The 16,917-nt window shown below is 37.9% G+C and overlaps 1 protein-coding gene across 2 annotated transcripts in view; it reads right to left on the minus strand.

Moving 5' to 3' along the window:
• The window catches only part of MRS2 (magnesium transporter MRS2), a 34,087-nt gene that overhangs the window by 13,886 nt on the left and 3,284 nt on the right, over positions 1–16,917 (minus strand). For both annotated transcript variants that reach the window (XM_058732849.1, XM_058732850.1), the window contains exons 3-9: positions 14,498–14,534; positions 13,161–13,273; positions 4,472–4,645; positions 2,511–2,641; positions 1,962–2,078; positions 542–694; positions 182–299 (exon numbers count right to left, since the gene is read on the minus strand). In XM_058732849.1, the coding sequence (XP_058588832.1) occupies positions 182–299; positions 542–694; positions 1,962–2,078; positions 2,511–2,641; positions 4,472–4,645; positions 13,161–13,273; positions 14,498–14,534 (843 nt within the window). The remainder of the gene's footprint in view (positions 1–181; positions 300–541; positions 695–1,961; positions 2,079–2,510; positions 2,642–4,471; positions 4,646–13,160; positions 13,274–14,497; positions 14,535–16,917) is intronic.

The raw sequence follows: 16,917 nt of genomic DNA on the forward strand, positions 1-16,917 counted from the left end.
GGGGTGCATGCATTTTAAGACTCTTCTTACAATCCATTGTATTTTTTTAAGATTTTATTTTCAAGCAATCTCTACATCCAACGTGGGACTCGAACCCCCTGGGCGCCCCTTAAAATCCATTTTAAAAAACGATCTTCAAAACATAAAAAATAATCCCTAGCTTATTGAAATGCAGTCTCACCTCTTCAAGAGAAGATTCTAGATTCATTCCAAAAGCAACTCCCATTAGTCCAAAGAGTGAAAGAGAGAAGGTTCCCATGGTCAACTGCAGGTTCAGCCTCATCATCACATTACGGTGGCTGGAGAGGAGAACACGTACTTGGATGAGAAGGGCCCGCTGGCCATACAGCAAATTCACGAAATAATCTATTGGAGGCCACACAGATTAAATCTACACCTTAAAAAGAGGACATACTCCCATGTGGCATTTATAGATGATGATGTAACTCCTCCCAAAATGACAGGGCCTTAAAAGCTTTATCACTTTAGAATTACTTTAAAAGAAAATATTTACTGACTGATTTATAGAATGCTTTCTTACCTGTCCAGATTGATGAATATGATACTCTGTGAATCATCAATCAGTGCCCTGAGTTCCCGCGCTGCATTGGAAAGATCCTCCGCTAATCGGTAGTAGTTTTCCAACAGCAATTCCATCTCTTCTGCATGGTCGATTCCTGCACTGCTCTTTTCACTTCAATTAAAAGCGTTAATGTAATTAACATGCCCCCAATACATGCATCATACATTCATACCAAAAACTTCCTGATTCTGTATACAATATTCAGCTACCGATGACAAAACTGGCCTTTGTCTTTTCTTTTATTGTGATGGAGGTCAGTCTGTGAGTGGCTTTGTCAGGCGACCCCAAGCACTATTAGACTAAGTGGGGTGGGGGGGGGGGCACAGGTCCTATCCCTATGCAGGATAGCTGGGTTCACTGTATCCCAGGGCCCCAATTCACAGGATTCTCATGCAAATATGCACTACCACCTATAGGAAAATCCAGATGTGTAAATGCTGGTGAAGGAGTGCAAATTCGTGCAAATCAGGTAAAACTAAAAACGAACACAGCATTTCCTTTCCAAGATAGATACCTAATGTTATTTTCATATAGGAAGAAAAGTGTTCTTGAATGATGTCAATAGTTATTTTGTGAGCCTTTACTTATACTCCCTACCACCCTACCATAGGGAATAAGTAGGAGTGAAGTGCTCTGTGCAAGACACTTACAAAGTATATTAGACACAGACTGGCCTAATAAAAAGCAAATAAAAGTGTGTTCAAGTTCCTGCTATTATATCTCTCTGCTATAATAGCCCTTTTAATCTTAATTTTTCCTTTTTAAAATATAGGTAACTAATGTCTCAAAATGCTTTAAAAAATCTGTATAGACTGTGGAAAGTATGGACGTGACAAAGATGTCTCCATTAATTTCTAAAACTCATCTACAAAGAACAAAAAAAATACTGAGTACTTAAAAAGTAAACATTTAACTTGAGTGTGCATAAGGAGAGTAAATGATTTCTAATTTTGTAAGAGACAAAAGATTCATAAGATAAGCGTTTTTACACTAGACAAAAGATACAGAACATATGTCCATGTCTTCCCTTCCTTCGTCGCCATCTCCCCATCCCCACGTGAATATTTCCCTCTCTTCCACTCTGCTCCCTAGGTTGTCTGGGTAGATGTGTGGGCCACTTTGGTGGCCAGTCCCTTGAAGATACAGGTAATGGTGTGTTTATACTCATCGTAGACCAGCACAGTGTGCACTCAATATATCCTTGTTACACTGAATAAGATGCAATACATATGGGGGAAATAGTGAAACCACCGAGGATAAAAGGTGCCTCTATTTTCTGCTTTTCAGAAAAGGTTACGTTCTCTATGAAAAACCACCCTGAGGAAGACAGGTGACAGGTCCTACCAAAATAAGTAGCAAAGCACGACTACATACTCACAAGACTTGTGGGTCACTCCACTTTGTCAGACAGAGCTCCTCCAGCCTCTCTTCTTCATCCAAGATCTCCAAAATGGACTCTTTGAAAATTTTGATATCGGTTTCTAACTCTGACAGACTAGAAGAGTAGTTGTATAGAAATGATCAATAACATAACCTTACACATTTCACTACAAGAAAAGTGCCTTTTTAAAGTATCTTATCAAATTGATCACTTCTACATTGATGGTAAACACTGACATGTAAAAAAATTTTGATATTTACCATGCACATTAAGAATCAATTCCCAAAAATACATTAGAAGACCCTAATGCAGCATTTCAGGCAAAACAGCTTTTCAATAAATATTAGCCCGTGTGCGCTTTTTAGCTCAACTTCCCACCTAGGCTACTTTCCTATTTTGAAGACATGGAGAGTAAGTCGTTACCATTACCAAGACTAGTTGGTATTTTTAAAACAGGTAAGAAACATACTAATTTTGTATCTGAATTTATACAACGCATTTCACTGTTGTGTCTATCTCCCAAATAGGTAAATCACCTGTATTTACCTTTTGCCATTTTGTAGCAAGATGTGCAGTTTGCTTCTGTCTACAGAGGAATGTTTGGGATCCACTAAAGCTTCCAGTGTCTCAAGGATCAGTGGTTGCAAAACGCTAAGTTTCCCCTGAAGAGTGCTGATCTAGATAACAACATGACCTTTCATAAGAATTAAAGCAATCTTTTTAGAATACTCAGGGTCAGTGATCTATCTTCTGATTAAATACAGAAATCTGTAACGGCTGGGAACACGGTCACTGCTGGAATGCTGACTCTGGACAATTCAAGAACTACATCTACCAGGTTATGAGATAAGCACACGTGATGTTGTCACCCGGCTTGCACTTGGCCAACAGGGAATCAGCTCTCATACAATCTTCCCGCATAAACATTCATTATGAAAGGAACACAAGACTGATGGACTAAAAGTAAACCTGCCATTCCACGGCTACAACACAAACTCTACAGTTGATAACCCATGTTCTCAGTCAACAGAATGCAGTTCAAAATTCCTACATAACAAATTCTTCTGAAAATCAAAACGTAACTTGGGACTTTAAAGAAACAAATCAGTGTCAAGTCAAAGTCTATTAGTCAGGTATATAGAAGCATGGCAGACATTCAGCAAGAAAGCACTGACAGAGCTATTCCAGTGGCTAAATATGGATATACGAGTTGGTACAGAGTATAACAGAACTAAGCAGTAATTACTAAAACTAGTTAATGACATAAATCCCAGCATTTACTGTTGGTCTCAGCAGGAGAACCGAGAGCTTCCTCAGCCTACGTAACCTGTCACTGACCCCTGGCTGCACCTTCTCTTCTCTCCGTCCCCTGCTCCAACTAGTCACCATCGCATGGGCTCATACTAGCTTGAGCTCCTGCTTCATTAGCCCGGGTTGAGTGGGGGATGCAACCATTTCCGGCTCCCTCAGTACAGCAGGGCAGACGAGAGAGAAGGGACCCAGGTTCACCCGGTCCTCACCCCCTGTGCGTGCTCTTTCCCTGCTTCCTTCCCTCAGTCTGGTCAGCATGCTCCTAAAACTGTTGCATGCAGCCAGCTCCTGACACTAACCTGACTAACGAGAAGGACAGATAATGAACAATCTGTGGGGGCCTGGAGGCCAGTGACCACCCTTGTTCAGGGCCTGACAGGGTCTCCAAACACTCAGTGACTATCAACATAATGGGGGGGTCATTAGAAGAATTACACATGGCTCCTAGGTCAAACTACGTCTCAAACAGTGGCATCACTAGCTGTCTCAAACAAAGCATTGTACAAAGAGTGATGTGGAAAGTATTAGAATGATCTGATGAGTGATCTGAGCTATAACATTTATCATGTATATGTGGTTTTACAATATACAATTTAGTTACAGAATAAAATGGAATATATTTACAACTTTTTTGATATGTTCTCTTGCATGATATTTAGGATGTTAAATATTTTGAATTATCACCCCCGAATACAGTTATCAACTCTGCACAAAGGACAGCCAACTTAAAATGTGCTTAAGGGAATGTCCTAATAGGACTCTTAAAGAAACTTTGTAAACTATACCTAGGGACCTTAGATCTATTTGACTGGGTCATATAGCTTAAGAATTAACTTCTTTCTCTATACAGGACCCTTAGAGATGTTTTTGTTTGGAGGCAGGGTGTGGTTAGGGAAAGTGCCATTGCGACAATACCAACTTTGTCTTAAACGAGACAAAGAACAGGGACACTCAGTCGGTTAAGCATCCGACTCCAGCTCAGGTCATGATCTCACAGTTTGTGGGTTCAATCCCCATATCAGGCTCTGTGCTGACAGCTCAGAGCCTGGAGCCCGTTTTGGATTCTGTGTCTCCCTCTCCTTCTGGCCCTCCCCCCACCTGTGCTGTCTCTGTCTCTCAAAAATAAATAAATGTTAAAAAAAAATTTTTAATAAACAAGAACAAATTCAAGAAGCTAAATAAAAATATAAGCTTACCCAATATTGTAGGAGTGCTTCTATAGCCCTGAACTCAAAAGGTAAAGGGTATGTGACAAGTTGTCCTTCTCCAGCCAACTGTGAGGGGAGTTCCCGGAATAGCCATTGCTCTAAATTTAAATTACGATAATCTAGTATCAGAAGACATTCTGGAGTTATCACAGCTTTCAAATACTGTAAAAAAAAAAAAAAAATCATATATATGTATACACAAACACATACACATGCATATATGCAAGTTATAGAGCTGCAGGAGAAGAGTAACAGTCATAAAGTAGGGTTTAATACTTTTTTAAACTTGGATTAAGCCTAAACCAAATCATTGTTAATTAGGTTTTTTTAAAAAAAACCCTAAGATATACTTTTTAAAGAAATGAAGCCTAAAATATATCTAAGTCTTGATACCTCTAACCCTCAACAGAACTAGAATCAAACTACATATTAAGACTTACGGGTAATCATGAGAATAACAGGGAACAAAGAAAAGGTTTTCTTAAAAGTCATGTTTTGGTGGACTTTCAGAAATGACTTAATCCTGATTAGTTTGGCTGAAATGGGAAAGCTGCCTTTTTAAAATGTTACCAAGACATATTAAGCTATTTGAAAATATAAAGACAAAACATAATCTTAATGCTCTAATTTAGAACACCATGAGATTAGAAATTTATTCTAAAGACTGGCATCCTTTTGGTGAGAAGAGTCATATGGACAGGTAGCCTGTGGCCACTGTATTAGTGACATAAAAATTAGAGATTTTTCACATTTTTTTCCTAATGTTTTATGAAATTTTTTATACAGAAAAGTTGAAAAAAAACAGTGAACACCTACACACATATCATTTAGACCGCATAATTAGCATTCTGCTAAATTTGCTTTATCACACACTTCTCCATCAAAGAGATAATTTTTTTAAAAATGATCAGGGGAAAGAGTTATTTTAATTCCAGTATACTTAACACAGTGTTATGTTAGTTCCAGGTGTACAATATAGTGACTCAGCAATTGTATATGTTACTCAGTGTTCATCATTGTAAGTGTACTCTTAATGCCCTTCACCTCTTTCACCCATCCCCCCACCCTCTCCATACTGGTGACCACCAGTGTGTTCTCTGTAGCTAAGAGTCTGGTTTTTTGGTTTGTGTCTTTTTTACTTTGTTCATTTTTGTTTCTTAAATTCCACATGAGTGAATACATATGGCACCTGTCTTTCTGACTTTTTTCACTTACCATTACATTCTCTAGCTCCATCCATATTGTTACAAATAGCAAGATTTAATACTTTCTTATGGCTAGTATTCCATTGTGTGTGTGTATACCTCACTTCCTTTATCCATTTATCTACTGATGAACAGCTGGGTTGCTTCCATAATTTGGTTATTATAAATAATGCTGCTATAAACATAGGGGTGCATATATCTTTTCAAGTTAGTGTTTTCGTTTTCTTTGGGTTAATACCCAGTGGTGTGATTGCTGAATCATAGGGTAGTTCTATTTTTAACTGTTTCAGGGATCTCCATACTGTTTTCCACAATGGCTGTACCAGTTTGCATTGCCACCAATAGTGCACGAGGTTCCTTTCCACATTCTCACCAACACCTGCTGTTTCTTGCATTTTTGATTCTAGCCATTCAGATAGCTGTGAGATAATATCTCACTGTGGTTTTGATTTGTATTTCCCTGATGATGAGTGATGTTCAACACCTTTTCATGTGTCTGTTGGCCATCTGTATGTCTTCATTGGAAAAATGTCTGTTCATGTCTCTGCTCATTTTTTAATTGGGTTATTTGGTATTTTTGGTGTTGAGCATGGATTGGAGATAGTACCAGAAGTGCCAGGCCCTGGGGAACAAGGGAAACTACACTACAGACACTACACAGGACCTCTTCTTCACAAGAACATTCCCTTCAAGGACAGGAGATGTAGCTGACTTTCCTACACACAGAAACAGGTAGAGATACTCATACAGAATGAGAAGACAGGGAATTTGCCCCAAGTAAAAGAACAGGACAAGGCCATAGCCAGAGATCTAAATAAAACAGATATAGGTAACAAACCTGATGGAGAATTTAAAACAATGATCATAGGGATACTCAATGGACTTAAGAGTGGACAACATCAGTGAGACCCTTGACAAAGAGACGAGGAAACATAAAGAGATAAAGGGCTCAATACAAGAAATGAGAAACATTTCGCTTGATGGAATAAACAGCAGGCTGAAGAAGCAGAGGAATGAATTAATGACCTAGAAGACAGAATAATGTAACCAAGCTATACAAAAGGGAGAAAAAAGAATTATGCAACAGGAGAACAGCCTTAGGGAACTCAGTGACTCCATCAAACATAATAACATTCGTATTACGGGAGTCCCAAAAGAAGAGAGACAAAAGGAGGTAGAGAATTTATCTGAAGAAAAATAGCTGAAAACTTCCCTAATGTGGGGAAGGAAACAGATATCCAGATTCAAGAGGCACAGAGAACTCCCAACAAAATCAACATAAGCATATCCACACGAAGACCTATTGTAATTAAAATGGCAAAATACAGTGATAAAGAATATTAAAAGCAGCAAGACAATAGAAGACAGTTACTTACAAAGGAAACTCCATAAGCCTAGCAACAGATTTTTTTTCAGCAGAAATTTTCCAAGACAGAGAGATGGCATGATACATTCAAAGTACAAAATGGGAGAAACCTGCAGCCAAGAAAGAACACTCTATCCAGGGGCTCCTGGATGGTTTAGTTGGTTGAGCCTCTGACTTTGGCTCAGGTCATGATCTCACAGTTCGTGAGTTCGAGCTCTACATTAGGTTCTGTGCTAACTCTCAGAGCCTGTAGCCTGCTTCAGATTCTGTGTCTCCCTCTCTCTCTTCCCCTCCCCCGCTTGTACTCTGTCTCTCAAAAACAAATAAATCTTTTTAAAAAATTAAAAAAGAGAATACTCTATTCAGCAAGGCTGTCATTCAGAATTGAAGTAGAGGTAAAGAGTTACCCAGGCAACAAAGACTAAAGGAACTCATGGCCACTAATCCACTCCTGCTAGAAATGTTAAAGGGGAATCCTTGACTGCAAAGGAAAGACCAAAAATGATAGTATGAAGGTAAAAAACACAAAATCAGTAAAAATGAACATTTCTGGAAAAAAAAAATCAGTCAAGGAACTCACAAAATAAAAGGACGTAAAATATGACATGTATACCTAAAATGTGGGGGCAGGAGGGGAGAAGTAAAGAATGGGTCCAAACTTAAATGACCATCAACTTAATACAGACTGCAAAAGACGTTGTATATAAACCTAATGATAACCAGAAATCAAAACCAGTGATATGAAAAAAATAAAGAGAAAAGACTCCAAGTATACCACGAAAGAAACCCAGCAAACCATGAAAGAAAGAAAGGATCAGAGAAAATCTTCAGAAACAACCACAAATCATATAAATGGCATAAATACATTGTTTTGAATGTAAATGAACCACACACTCCAATCAAAAGACACAGAGTAACAAAATGGATTAAAAAAAAAAAAAAAAAGACCAATCTATATGCTGTCCATAAGAGACGCATTTTAGACCTAAAAACACATGCAGATCAAAAGTGAGGGGTTGGAAATATTTGTCATGCACATGGAAGTGAAAAGAAAGCTGGGATAGCAATATTTAGATCACATAAAATAGATTTTAAGAATGTAACTGGGGCACCTGGGTGGCTCACTCTGTTGAATGCCCGACTTTGGCTCAGGTCATAATCTCGTGGTTCATGAGTTTGAGCCCTGCATCAGGCTCTGTGCTGACAGCTTATAGCCTGGAGCCTACTTTGAGTTCTGTATCTCCTTCTCTCTCTGCCCCTCCCCTGCTCACACTCTGTCTCTATCTCTCAAAAATAAACAAAGTTTTCAAAAACAAACAAAAACAAAAACGAAGACTGTAATAAGAGACGAAGAGGGACACTATATAATTATAAAAGGGACAATCCAACAAGAAGATGTAACAATTGTAAATATTAACGCACCCAACATGGAAGCAACCAAATACATAAAATAGTTAAACATAAAGGAACTAAGTGAGAATAATACAATAACAATAGGGGACTTTAACACCTTACTTATATCAACGGACAGATCATCCAATCAGAAAATCAACAAGTTAGGTGATGGGCATTGAAGAGGGAATCTTTTGAGATGAGCACTGGGTGTTGTATGGAAGCTAATTTGACAATAAATTTCATATATTAAAAAAAAAAAATCAACAAGGAAACAATGGCTTTTTTTTTTTTTTTTTTTTTTGAGAAAAAGAGAGAGAGGCAGAGAGAGAGAATCCCAAAAGGGGCAGAGAGAGAGAGAGAGAGAGAGAGAGATAAAGAAACAGGGCTCGAGATTACCTGATGTGGGACTCAAATTCACGAACCATGAGATCACAACCTGAGCCGAAGTCAGATGCTTAATGACTGAGCCACCCAGCACCTGGAAACCATGGCTTTCAATAACACACTTGACGGCATGGATTTAACAGATATATTCAGAACATTCCATCCTAAAACAGCACAATACACATTCTTTCCAAGTGCACATGGAACATTCTCCAGAATAGATCACGTATTAGGCAAAAAAGACAAGCCTCAACAAACTGAAAAAGATCAAATTCATACCATGCATCTTTTCTGACCATAACACTATGAAACTAGAAATCAACCATAAGAACAAACCTGGAAAGAACACAAATACATGGAGGTTAAATAATATGCTACTAAACAATGAATGGTCAAACAGGAAACAAAAGAAGAAATAAAGTACATGGAAACAAGTGAAAATGAATACACAATGGTCCAAAATCTTTCGGATGCAGCAAAAATGGTCCTAAGAGGGAAATATACAGCAATACAGGCCTGCCTGAAGAAGCAAGAACAATCTCAAATAAACAACCTAACCTTACACCTGAAGAAGCTAGATAAAGACTAACAAAGCCTAAAGCCAGCAGAAAAAAGGAAATAAAGATTAGACCAGAGAGAACTATAAGCCAATATCTCTGTGAACACAGATGCAAAAATCCTCAACAAAATACCAGCAAACCAAATTCAACAATAAATCAAAACAATAATTTACTATGATCAAGTGGAAATTATTCCTGGGATGCAAGGGTGATTCAATATTTGCAAATCAATCAACATGATACATCACATCCACAAGAGAAAGAATAAAAACCATATGATCATTTCAACAGATGCAGAGAAAGCATTTGACGAAGTACAACATCCATGATAAAAATCCTCCACAAAGTAGGTTTAGAGGGAACATACCTCAACATAATAAAGGCCATATATGAAAAACTCACAGCGAACGTCATCCTCAATGGTGAAAAACTGAGAGCTTTTCCACTAAGATCAGGAACAAGAATGTGCTTGCTCACCACTTTTATTCAACATAGTACTGGAAGTCCTAGCCACAGCAATCAGACAACAAAAAGAAATAAATTACCCAATTTGGCAAGGAATAAGTAAAACTTCCACTATTTGCAGATGATGTGATACCACATATAGAAAACCCTGAGGACTCCACCACAAAACTGCTAGAGCTGATACACGAATTCAGTAAAGTCGCAGGGTACAAATCAATGTAAAGAAATCTGTTCCATTTCTATACACTGATGATGAAGCAGCAGAGACAGAAATTAGGGGAAAAAAATCCCATTTACAATTGCATGAAAAATAATAAGATACTGGGGCACCTAGGTGGCTCAGTAAGTTGAGCGTCCAACTTCAGCTCAGGTCATGATCTTATGAGTTTGAGTCCCACACTGGGCTCTATGCTGACAGCTCAGAGCCTAGAGCCTGCTTTGGATTCTATGTCTCCCCTCTCTCTGCCCTCTCCCCTGCTCGCTCTCTCTCTCTCTTGCTCTCTCTCTCAAAATAAGTATTAAAAAATTTTAAAAAAAGATACCTTGGAATAAATGTAACCAAAGAGGTGAAAGACCTGTACTGGAAACTATAAAACACTGAAGAAGAAATTCAAGACAACACAAAGAAATGGAAAGACATTCCATGCTCATGGATTGGAAGAATAAATACTGTTAAACTGTCTATACTACACAAAATAATCTGTACATTTAATGCAATCCCTATCAAAATACCAACAGCATTTTTCACAGAGCTAGAACAAACAGTCCTAAAATTTGTACAGAACCACAAAAGACCCTGAAAGAGCCAAAGAAATCTTGAAAAAGCAAAGCAAAGCGGGAGGCATCACAATTCTGGATTACAAGTTGCATTTCAAAGCTGCAATAATCAAAACAGTAGGGTACTGGCACAAAAACAGACACACAGACCAATGGAACAGAATAGAAAGCCCAGAAATAAACACACAGTTATATAGTTAATTAATGTTTGACAAAGCAGGAAAGAATATCCAATGGGAAAGACAGTCTCTTCAACAAATGGTGCTGGGAAAACTAGACAGCAACAGGCAGAAGAATGAAACTGGACCACTTTCTTACACCATACACAAAAACAAATTCAAAATGGATTAAAGACCTAAACATGAGACCTGAAACCACAAAACCCCTAGAACACAGGCAGTAAGTATCTTCTTTACCATTGGCTATAGTAACATTTTTCTAGACATGTCTCTTGAGGTAAGGAAACAAAAACAAAAATAAACTAATGGGACTACATCAACATAAAAACCTCCTGCAGAGGAAACAGAGGAAACAATTAACAAAACCAAAAGGCAACCTATGGAATGAGAGAAGATATTTGCAAGTGACATATCCAATAAAGGGTTACTGTCTAAAAGAACCTATAAAACTCAATACCCAAGAAACAAATAGTTCAAATAAAAATGGGCAAAACACATGGGCAGACATTTCTCCAAAGACATACAGATGTCCAACAGGCACATGAGAAGATGCTCATTATCACTTATTATTAGGGAAACACAAATCAAAACTACAAGGAGATACCACCTCACACCTGTCAGAATGGCTAAAATCAACAACACAAAAAACAAGAGATGCTGGAGGAGAATGTGGAGAAAAAGGAACCTCATGCGCTGTTGGCGGAAATGCAAACTGGTGCAGCCACGGTGGCAAACAGTGCGGAGGTCCCTCAAAAAGGTAAAAATAGAACTACCCTATGATCCAGTAATTGCACTACTAGGTATTCACCCAAAGAATACAAAAATACTGATTTGAAGAGATACATGTGCTGCTATGTTTATAGCAGATTATTTACAATAGTCAAGATATGGAAGCAGCCCAAATATCTGATTGATGAGTGGATAAAGATATGAAATATATACATATATTATTCAGCCATAAAAAATAATGAAATCTTGCCATCTGCAAAGATATGGATGGAGCTGAAGAGTATAATGCTAAGTGAAGTAAGTCAGAGAAAGACAAATACCCTGTAATTTCACTCATATATGGAATTTAAGAAAGAAAGAAAAAAGGAGCAAAGGGGGAAAAAAAAGAGACAAACCAAGAAACTAAGATTCCTTAACTATAGACAACAAACTGATGGTCACCAGAGGGGTAGGTGGGTGGACGGATGGGGACAACAGGTCATGGGGATTAAAGACTGCACTGTCATGATGAGCACTGGTGATTAAAGTAAAAAATTTTTAGAAAATCAATAAAAGTGTTGCTGGTATTTTCACAGGGATTGCATTAAATCTGCAGATTGCTTCTGGAGGTCTGGACATTTAATCCACGAGCATGGAATATGTTTCCATGTTTTCATGTCATCTTGAATTTCTTTTATCAATGTTTTATTTCTAGGTATTTTATTGTTTTTGGTATTATTATTACTATTTCTGATGCAATTGTAAACTGGACTGTTTAATTTCTCTACTACTTCGTTATTAGTGTACAGAAATGCAATGAATTTCTGTCTGTTGATCTTGTATCCTGTGATTTACTGAATTCACATATCAGTTCTTGTAGTTTTTTGGTGGACAAAGATACTTTTTTAAAGGGTTCTAGCTATCAATAACAGAAGTGAAGAATATTTTCTGAAGACTGCTTCCATTATTAGTTTTTTTAAAAATTCTAGTTAAAACGACAGAAATCTGCCATCAAAGACTTCTTAAAGAAAGCAAGTCTCATGTCTACTGGAGGGCCAATACCATTGAGAACCATGTCTCATCTATTTCTGAATTCTAGACATTAGCCCATCCAAATTACATAGGTTCAAATTTATTCTGAATCACTAAGGAAAATTACATTGTATTTAGTGTACTCTGAGTAGACAGGGGAAGACTTTGTTTTAGAAAGCTTTCTGTTAAAATAAAAATTTAAGTTAAGATTATAAATTTTAAGGGATATTCCTGGGCTATTTGAAGAACCAGAATATATGTTCTTGGTGGCTAAAGTTATGCTATGATGACACAGAACTGTATACAACTGAAAATGTCTATTATAATCAAGATTCTTTCCCCTACCATTTCAGAAACTAGAAACCAAATTCCAACAGCGAGAATAGAGACTGCAGTCAGAACTCTTCCAACACAAAATAGAGCAACAGTCATGCCTCCTGAACATATATACAGAACCCACGGAAGAGTTACGCTCATAATGACACGTTATGTTATCAAGTACCCTAGGTCTCACACATCCATTGTCAGTACAAAGGTACTTTTCACCTAGATACTGATCAAGACAGCTAGGAAGCAGGAAAGGATGATGGCATAAAAACCCTTTACCTCCATTCTCATGATAATTCTATTGTTTCTTGTTGTGATGTTCATCACATGCTGAAACCTCAAATCTCTGGCTTGAAGACCTAATTCTTGATATAAGTCAGTTTTCTTCTTTTCTATAAAAGAAAGATTTTTAACAAAAAGAGTGGGCCAAACCAATAAAGTGAGGAGTTTAGTTTTGTATCAGAGCACCCCTCCCACCACCAAGATCACTTTCTACTACCAGAAACAAGCCAAAATTAGTCTTTTTAATGGCCATTTTAGCCTCAAAACAAATTCAAGTAAATTTGGTCAGACTCTAATAATTCTTTTTTGGTCTTATCCATACTTCATAAAATGTCTTTGTACACAGAAGCCCCCGGGGACCAAAATAACCACAGCCATACATGATTAGGACTTATGGTATTGATTTCAAGCTCTAGAGATGGACCATCTTTTTTTGTTTTTTTGTTTTTTTTAATACATATTGTAAAGAACTACATTTCCTGTTTTCTATCTTCAAGTATTTTAAATCTGTGAAGAGATAATTCAACTTTCTTGGTTCTTGGACTAACAGAAAATGAGAAAATAAAGTCAGTTTTTCACTAGATTCTCCTACCTGAAAACTAAACTTATTACCTAAGAGAAAGCATGATGGATGGAGAAACTCAAGAAACGATATGGTTACAGTAGCATCTGTACTTGTAGCGTCAAATCACACCTGTGACAGAGCTCGAAGTACAACAGTCATTTGAAGGACATAATGAGCAAAACACACCCAAAATATCCCACCAGGATCTCAGCAATGGGAGGGACAGGATCATGGGGTTGGAAGCACATGAGAGATCCGCGGCCTGCATCTGAGGTCAGACAGTAAAGCGATGCTTAGTTTCATTTTAAAAAGTAACTGTCCATCAGCAGCAGAGTCCGTCTAGTGCCCTGTCCTTCCCGTCTTCTGTCACCCATTGCCACTGCAATGTGAATAGTATTCTGTAAGTCTGTCTTACATGTGGAACAGAAGATGTGTATGTGGACTAGGGCAGTGAAAGGGAGACTAAAGAGAAATTAAATGCACTTCAGCTGCATACCAGCCTCTGCTCTCAAAATATCCCTTTAACATCCGGTTACAGAGGAAGTGGCTCCTGACAAAAAAACAAAAACCAGTTCTGGGAGAATTGTCCAGGTACTGCCAGTTCCAATTAGGACAGATGGACAAATGCTGAAGACACATCTCTTTCAATATACCCACATACGCAAAGAAAATCCTACTCAAAACACTACAATTTTTTAATTTCCATCAGATTCATTCACTCACTGATTAAAAAAGAAAAGTAATTTACAAGAAAATTAAACATACTCACCAAAAGAAGTAACGTTTCCCTCTTTGTCAAATTTTGTCTGAAGAAAGATAAAAACAAAATATTATTTTCTCCCAAATGAGTGGACTATTTATAGTATTATACCATATGGTATTATACCTCCCAAATACAAAAAAAAAAAAAAATGCACAGATAAACCATAACAGCTTCTTTAGGTTAAATTCGGTTAGGAGTTAAGGTTTAAAAGAATCTCTTTAATTTGCTAGGATAAATGTGACCTTGGATTAACTTTCTGTCTTGGTTCCACTGGAAATCTGATAAAGGAGTATCAATGTGTCATAGGCAACATTGCTTCTGGTAAAAACGCCTGATACCTGCTAGACTGCACAGGACCAGGAAGACTGTGGACAAATTAGAAACCTCGTGGGAAGCCATGGCTCTGCTTTTCCTGGAGCATATGGTTGCTCTTGTAACTGGCCGCGTTCCTTGCGGAAGCCCTGGATGGGCCCTGGAGCTGGTTATAGGAGACACCGGCACTACAAGGTGTGGGGATTCTGAGCCAAGGTGTAACTCATACCCACCTTTAAGAACATCAACTCCTTGTACCTGAGCTGTCACATGGGGTCCAGAGAAGCTGCTGGATGGCTACAAGGGCTTCTTTTGAAGAGGACACATCTGACGCTGCCCTTCTGTGTTTCCTATCCTTCATCCTTCTGAGTAGACTGAGACCAACTGTGGCTCATCTTGTGAATCTAAGGATCTACTGGAGGCTATCAAGTCTCTCTGGTGAGTGTAGGGGAATCAATAACGATTTACTGAAAAGGCCTCTTCTGATAGTTTGAAGAGAGGACACAATGCAGAAAATCTACCTATTTCCCAGAAAGCAGAGGGAACATTTTTCTACAATACTTGTCCACAAGTACAGAATACTTGTCAAGTTTGAATGTGTCAAATAACATTTAATGAATCACTATGTACTAGGCTGCACTAATTACTGTTAAATATGCATTTCCAGAAAGACCCTAAGATATAGTTGAAGCAACAAATGCTGAGTTATTACCATGGAAGCGTATGCATGCTGTGTTAACAGCAAAAGAACAACATCCCACAGTATATATTTTAGCTGGTTTCTCATGAGCAAGGTAAGATCAACATAAATATGAGTACCATAAGCCATCAAAGGGCAAATTTACATCAAAAGGAACTATTTTGTGTAATACAGACTAGGTTTCCTTAATTTCACAAATACACATGCCAGCTGAAGAAAGTTTGAAAATAAAGTAAAATAAAACTAATCACCCCAAATGACAAATTTTAGAGAAAGCCATGCCAATATTTTACTAAACGTTCTCCCAGCCTTTTTCCTCTTCAATATATTCATGTTACACACACTTCTTTGCAGTCGTGCCTCCTTTTCCAACTTAACGATATATGAATATTTTTGCAGGTCAATATTCACCATTTTTTCTTTAATATTTTGATAAAGATCATACAAACTATGATTTTAAAAAATGTTTATCGGGGCGCCTGGGTGGCTCAGTCGGTTAAGCGGCCAACTTCGGCTCAGGTCATGATCTCGCGGTCCGTGAGTTCGAGCCCCGCGTCGGGCTCTGTGCTCACAGCTCAGAGCCTGGAGCCTGTTTCAGTTTCTGTGTCTCCCTCTCTCTGACCCTCCCCCGTTCATGCTCTGTCTCTCTGTCTCAAAAATAAATAAACGTTAAAAAAAATTTTTTTTTAAATAAAAAAATGTTTATCTTATAAAGTAACATCACCTAGAAAATGAGCTGATTAGTGAGCTTTCCTTTCAAATAGTATCAACTGATTTTCTTAAGTTTTTTTGGTACACAATGATTTCAGCTGCAAAGAACCTTCTTTAAGTATTTAATTTCTGAATTTATTCTTTAAAAAAAATTTTTATTGTTTATTCTTGAGAGAGAGAGAGAGAGAGAGAGAGAGAGAGAGAGAGAGATTGTGAATGGGGGGAGGGGCAGAGAGGGAGGGAGACAGAATCTGAAGCAGGCTCCAGGCTCTGAGCTGTCAGCACAGAGCCTGATGCGGGGCTCAAACTCACAGACCATGAGATCGTGACCTGAGCTGAAGTTGGACGTTTAACTGACTGAGCCACCCAGGCACCCCTGCTTCGTACAGTTTATAAAGAAAAGTTCTTATGTTCATAAACCTGAATAATGAGGATGATAATGGCTAATATGTATCAAGCGCTTACCATGTGAGGCACTATTTTAACGGTTTTATGCCTCTTCCTTATTGGTGTATAGAGATGCAACAGACTTCTGCACCTTGATTTTATATCCTGTGACTTAGTAAATTTATGTGTTAATTAGTTCTACCAATTTTTGGGTGGAGTCTTTCAGGTTTCCCACCTAGAGTACCATGTTGTCTGCAAATAGCGAAAGCCTGACTTCTTCCTTGCTGATTTGGATGCGTTTTATTTCTTTTTGTTG

Source organism: Neofelis nebulosa, chromosome 6, assembly GCF_028018385.1.
Source record: "Neofelis nebulosa isolate mNeoNeb1 chromosome 6, mNeoNeb1.pri, whole genome shotgun sequence".
Taxonomy (NCBI): domain Eukaryota; kingdom Metazoa; phylum Chordata; class Mammalia; order Carnivora; family Felidae; genus Neofelis; species Neofelis nebulosa.